Source organism: Lygodium microphyllum, chromosome 24, assembly GCF_053477565.2.
Source record: "Lygodium microphyllum isolate KBCC chromosome 24, Lygodium_microphyllum_v1.1.10, whole genome shotgun sequence".
Lineage (NCBI taxonomy): Eukaryota > Viridiplantae > Streptophyta > Polypodiopsida > Schizaeales > Lygodiaceae > Lygodium > Lygodium microphyllum.
The window spans coordinates 88,146,909-88,153,411 of NC_141158.1; the positions used below are offsets into that span (position 1 = coordinate 88,146,909).

General features: G+C 46.5%; 1 protein-coding gene across 1 annotated transcript; it reads right to left on the reverse strand.

Moving 5' to 3' along the window:
• Nucleotides 1–566: 566 nt before the first annotated feature.
• LOC148015336 (putative alkaline/neutral invertase F) lies at nt 567–6,300 on the reverse strand. Its single transcript, XM_087664943.1, has 5 exons — nt 5,620–6,300; nt 4,578–5,018; nt 3,170–3,357; nt 2,706–3,073; nt 567–1,765 (listed from the first exon to the last, which is right to left on the reverse strand). The coding sequence occupies exons 1-5, from the start codon at nt 6,103–6,105 to the stop codon at nt 1,467–1,469; spliced, it is 1,782 nt and encodes a 593-aa protein (XP_087521069.1). The 5' UTR covers nt 6,106–6,300; the 3' UTR covers nt 567–1,466.
• Between the last annotated feature and the right edge of the window lie 203 nt (nt 6,301–6,503).

A 6,503-nucleotide genomic window follows, 5' to 3' on the forward strand; every position in this document is an offset into this window, starting at 1 on the left:
CTAGAAGGTTGACAAAGGAGATCCAAACTAATCATTTTGGATGGATTTAATAGTATGCAACTAATCATTTTGGATGGATTCAATTATCACATCATCACCCTCATTCTCACCATCACATCTTTGTCTCTTACTCCCCTAATGGCCTATGCTAGTTTGTGTGTTGGGATGACACATATCTCATAAATGATATTAACTTAGAATTAATTTCCCACTTGATTTTGGATAGACACTAATGAAAGTAAAAAATATTGTCCAATTTTTAATTTTCATTGAGAAAAAATATTCTAGTTATTTTCCATAAAATATAGGTTTTCATAAAATATTTACTTATAAGCATTAAATAAACTAAACTCGATGGAATGGAATAATCTATAATACATTTATAGCTAGGAAGTAGAGTTAATTTTGAGTAATCTTAGGAGAAATTTGTTGCTCATTTTTCACTAATTCAAACTTTTGTTGTACTTAACATATTTGTGTACTAGTAAGAAAAAATTAGAGGGAGAATGATTCAAATATGAACCATTCAAGTTGAGGGTACATGGAAAATCTTACTATTTTTAGATCTTTCTTCAAAGATTCTATGTAAGATTTGGAATCATAGAACGGCAATAGCACATGAATAAAGATTTTAAATGGAAAGCATGATTTGAAGAATGACAAACTTCGAAGGATGGAAATCCACATATGATATATGGGTAGATCTTGTTTTGAAAAGTTTGTTGAAAAAACATTACACACATGATGAAAAGGGAATTGTTGATTGGGTATATAGGGGGACTCTTGATATACATGTCAATTGTATAATGATTGTATATGGAGTCTTCTTCCCGATTGTGTTTCGCATATAGAGTGCAATACACAAGAGTTCCATGGTACAAACCAAGTGAGGGTGGGTTAACAAGATTAAAAGTACACGTGAGGAGATACAACATAGGGAGGAGAAGCTAAACAAACTCTCGAGGCAAAAAGACAAAAGAGTAATTTATATGGGGGATGTCAATGGAAGTGATGGTTAAGGAGAGAGTCAAAGAAAGGGAGTGTATATCAATTGTCAATGAAGTGATGATTGAGAAGTGCAACAAAGTATTCTGTGGAGTGCATTAAAAAAAGTGATGATCGAGGGAGGCAAAGGAGGTTCTGTAGATAGTGCCCTAACAAAAGTGGTGAATGAGGAGTCCTCAGGTGAAGGTGGGGAGTGTATGTGGAGTGATAGTGGAGTGATGATTGAGGGATGGGATGATTGTGTGTGGAGTAATGATTGAGGGATGGGGCAAGGGAAGGGGGTTAGGCATGATATATGGAGTGCCTTAATGAAGGTGGTGATTGAGAGTGATGAGTGAAGTGTGGTAATGAAGGGGAGGTTTATATTTATGAGGGATACGGAGGGGGTAATGATGACGATGTGTGTGTGTTTTGAGGATAATTAGGGGGTAATGACAATGATGATGTGTGTGTGTGTGTGTTTAGACGGTCCAAGAGGAGGATCGGGGAAGGGGGGGTTTGAGGTGGTTCTTGTCGTCCTCGAGGGAGATCATGCCGAGGTGGGAGGGGTCCTCCAGCATCATGTTGGCCACCAGGTAGCCAGCCACCGTCCACGTCTGCAACTTTCGAGCCTGCTTGCCCACGTACCTGCCCAGCGTCCCGTCGTAGTACTCGGGCCAGTGGTCCTTTGCCAGCCTCGCCTCCAGCAGCTCAATCGCCCTCCTCGCCATCTGCGGCCTCCCCGCCTTTATGCACGCCCCCGCGAACAGCCATATCAGCACTGCGCGCACACACACATCATACTTACCTTAATCAACAAGTGCACAAGATCTTGTATAGATCTTGCATAGATACATTTCAGCCAAAGCTTTAACTATCTCATATAGCTATCTCATGTCCTTGTGGAAGTGAAGTACCACAATGATTTAGGTAGGAATAATAAAGCAAGCAAACTTTATATGTTGTGCACTAAACTCCCAACCCCTCATGATGTCATCCCAATTAGAAGCAAAAATATATTTTATTATACCTTTGGAGATGTGGTGTACAATATTTGAACACACATTCTTATAACTCAAACCACTACGCCACAACTGCATTGGCTTCGACAACATCCCAATTAGGAAGAACCATCCTCTTGGGAATTTTCCAATCTAGATGATATGACCCCAAATTGAGAATGTGAAGCAACCATAGCATATCAACCACCTTGAACCTACAAGATCCATTTATGGGCAAATGCACCCACTAGTGCAAGGAACCCATTGGCATACCTAGCCTTTTGGGACAAGAATGGGGAGAATGTGAGGGTGCCTCACATTTGAGGGTGCCCTCACATTCTCCCCATGGAGATCGCACGCATGCCCTCACACATGCGATCTCCGTGCTTCCCATGGTAAAAGAGGATAGGTATGTGGGAACTTGTTTTGCAAAAGCTAAACATGTGGTTGGAGAGATTTCTCCTTAGGAAGCTATGCCCAAAAACCTATCCTTACTTACGAGATGACCAGAGCTCAAACTGTTAAGGTCGAAGGTTTTCATATGAGCTAACTTGATCGAGAAACAACCTACAAAAATGTCTAAGAGATGTGACACAAAGGCCATAGTTATAGCTACGAGAATTATTAGTAACTAGAGAGGATTACTGTGACTATTACAATAATTAGTGTGGTTAATAAAATGGATTAATGTGACTATCACAAGACTTGGTGGGGAGGTACCTGGCCAAGAGCCGCCGTTGTGGTAGCTCCAGCGGGTGTTCTTGGGGTCGCAGCCGGTGACGATGCGCCACTCGTGGCCTTCGAGAGCCGGGAAGGAGATCTTAAGCGGCATCTCGCCGACGAGGTCGGCCCACTTGGCCTCCAGGAGGTCCATGATGGCGGCCTCCTGCTCAGGCGTGGCGAGCGAGGAGAGGATGGCCACGCAGTTGCCGAGGCAGAACCAGCGGAAGTCCATGCGCGCGGGGCTCACGTTCCCCACGAAGTAACCCCCGCGCGTCGGCATGAAGTCGAACACCCACTCCGGGATCGACTCCGGGATCACGTTGAACTTGTTCACCGCCGTGTGCGAATATTCCTCCGTCTTATACCTGCCACCCATCCCACCCCCCGTTCCCGTTATTCCCCACACTCTGCTATCCTCGGAAACCACAGGCATATACAGGAAAACACACACATGTCCACACCTGTACACGTTGTTCAGCTGCTCGAAGTCCAGCCAGAAGTAGGACCTTATGTGGTAGCTCAGGGCCTGCAGTCTCCTCTCGATCCTCTCCTTCAGCTCCTCCTGATCCGGCCCCCGCAGCATCCCCCTTGCGCACCGTAGTGCCATGTAGAACAGCGCCTGGATCTCGATCGGGTAGCCATAGATCCCCTAGTGTTTAGCGGCCAGCCAGAGTTAAAAGTAACCTTAGCTATGCTTAGCGAACTCGCAATGACTTGATCCGGAAAACACTATGTAAAATATTAGGATTACTACATTGGTCCATTTCATTATGTCTGCTGTAGAAAAACCTGCAAATATTCAACTTGATAATTCGTTTTTAATAGCTCTATCGTCCATGGGAATAATATCCTACCTTGATCAATTGCACGTCAATGAGCTATCAGTAGGTCACTTGGGACGATTTCCTTTGATATTTAACTTGCTAACCCACTCAAGAGGCATTTATGCCATGTTTTATATGTCTCTTAGGCATTTGAGCAAAATTTTGTGATGAGAGGGGTGTTAAGCATCGATTGATTGCGCTCTACACCCCACAAGTTGACAAACTCACTAGGAGGTTGCACTCTAATCCACTCGCTAGCATAATACTCCCTTGGCTTAAAAATAATGAAATGTCATGTGAGGTGTTTGGAAAGAAGTAAGCCAAAAAATCACATTTGTAAAGAATGCTACCAAAGCTTGGAGTTAGCAATATCATGCTAATTAAAAACATCTATGGCGTGTCTATCTCACCATCAATAGAGACCAATGATGTCATAGTACTAGAAAACTAGAATAATGACAATACATGTAATGGGCTAGTCTAAAAGGTTCATCCTCAATATTGGGGGTGCACACACCCCTCACAAATTTTGTCCTTGCATCTCCTACAAGTGCCAACATGTCCAACCATATCTTTCCATCATCATCACAATGAAACGGGGCATGATTTCAAATTGTAGCCTCATATCAATCTACTTGCCTCCAAGGCGTACTTTGATATTTATAGATCTAGAAAAGTTTGTTGTGCAACGCGTCCGTCCTTGCCTAATGTCATCTAGTCTTTAACATGTTATGGGGCCACCTCGTTGTGGGTTGTGAAGCAAAGTTCCCTCACAGCTACCTCACCATCCGAATGACAAGGGGCGTTCCAAGTGACAATGTGAACCCTTGTGCCAATGCATACATTGTGTGAACCTGGTTTCCAATATGTAATCTCAAATCTAACTACATCGTCACCCTATCAAGGTCTACATTGTTTGGGTAAACGTGGTTAACAAGTTGACTACAGTTCTTTATAACCCAACATATTCCAATTAAAGGAATCGAACTATAACTGCTTATAACGTAAATTCGATGTGAGCGAGGGGTGGGGGGTTGTGGTATACCATTCTACGGTCGATCATGCAGCAGCCGTCAGCGCAGAGCAGGGTTGGGAAGGTGTCGAAGCCTTCGGAGAGGCAGAGGTTGAGGATGAGCTGCATGCCCATCTGGCAGTCGGGCATGTCGGCGAGGGAGTGGTCGCCGGTGGATTTGGTGTAGGCGCGGAGGAGGATGATCCACCAGAAGCCCGAGTCGACGGGTGCCACGCGCCCGATGGCGCTCTCTCCGAAGTCCGCCATGATGGTGTCCGGCCGCCCCGGCTGGCCCGTCTGCTGTAGCACCTTGAAGCTCGCCGGCATAGCCCCCTTCCCCAGCGTGAAGTTGTCGATCCTCTTCTCCCAGTTCGACTGCAGCCGCAGCGCCTTCAGCAGGAAGTTCTTCACGATCTCCGGCTCGTTGTTCATCAGGAACGCCAGCGCGCTCGGCACGAAATCGCGCACGAACACCTGCACCAGCACCCGCCCACAACAACAGTATTATTATGAGCTTCTTCTCCATATCTAGCTAGGTAGGTGCAGCTGCGAGCAGAGCGCTGCCAGCCCAGGGCCCTTTGCTATTGTTTTTCCCTATATTGTTCAACATCATGAACTTACCGACAGGAAGCATCACATACCTAGCTAGAGGGCAGGTAATTTGCTATACTATTCAACATCATGAGCTTATGTCTGAGAGGGACCACCCAATACCTAGCTAGGTGCACATAGGGCCATGTCATTACCAACCCAAGGTTTCTCTTGCTTGATGTTCAACATCATGAACTTCCCCTCAGGAAGTACCACATTACCAACCCAAGGTTTCCCTTGCTTTACTCGTTAATGTTCAACATCATAAGCTTCCCCTCAGGAAGTATCACATACCTAGCTAGCTGCGGCTAGTGGCACAGGCTTGTTGGCATCAGCGGGACCAGCAGGCCCCTACTCCAATATCGAACATAGCTATCTATGGAGTCCCTCCCTCGGCAGAAGCTCATGATGTGGTAATCCACAGTGTGAGAATTATAGTAGGAATTAGTTAAAAATTTCTTGTGTGCGTTTTTGCCTCTATTACCTGATTGTAGTTCAAAGCCTCCTCCGTCGGATCCATGGCCGCTATGGTGCCAACTGGCTTCCCTCTAAAGAGGACTCTCGACTTCCGCAGGCATTCCCAGCCCTCCGCAAACACCAGATTGGGCTCAAAGGTAGGAAATTCATCGTCTTCCGACTGAGACGAGGTACCTTCTAGCGGCTCGGGGGCACTGCAACTATGCTCATGCCTCCTATCTTCAGCAACAGCAGCTGCAGCAGTAGTACTGCAGCTAGGATCAGGATTACTCTCACCTTTATCAGTCTCATCTTTGTCGGTCTCAATACGTGAGTTGCCATTTGCGGCAGGCTCGCTGCTGTCTGTGCTTTTGGCATCCTTCTTGTCTACGTGGTTGTGGCTGCCATTGCTGAGGGAGCGGCCTAGCGGGTCCACTTTCTTGGCGAAAGGGTCCACGAGCAAGGCGAGCTGATGAGAGAGGGGGTTGATGGTGAGCACGTTTGCAGGTGGCATGATATTGCGAGGCTGCGTACTGCAGGATATGGCGCAAGGACAAAGAAGAGGGAGGATTGTACGCAAGGATGGATGATAAGGCTAGCGCGAGAGAGTGAATGAGAGAGTGAGGGAGATACAGAGAGATTGTGCAGTGAAAGGACGTAGGCCCGGTGCTTATATGCGGAAATGGATATTGCTGGCCGGACAGGAAAAGGCCCCCCTACCCGCCGGCCAGACCAACCAAACCCACAAAACAAAAAGATAAAGGGCAAAAGAGGGTCGCTTAACGCTTCCGCCGTGGCAGTTGTGGGCCGTGGCCACCCGCCGCTCTACACGCATCCAAAAAACGGGCGCCCGCTGCGTTTCTCGTGAAATACCCTCCGTCCGACGTGGCGCTCCTTTACCACCCCCTCCGC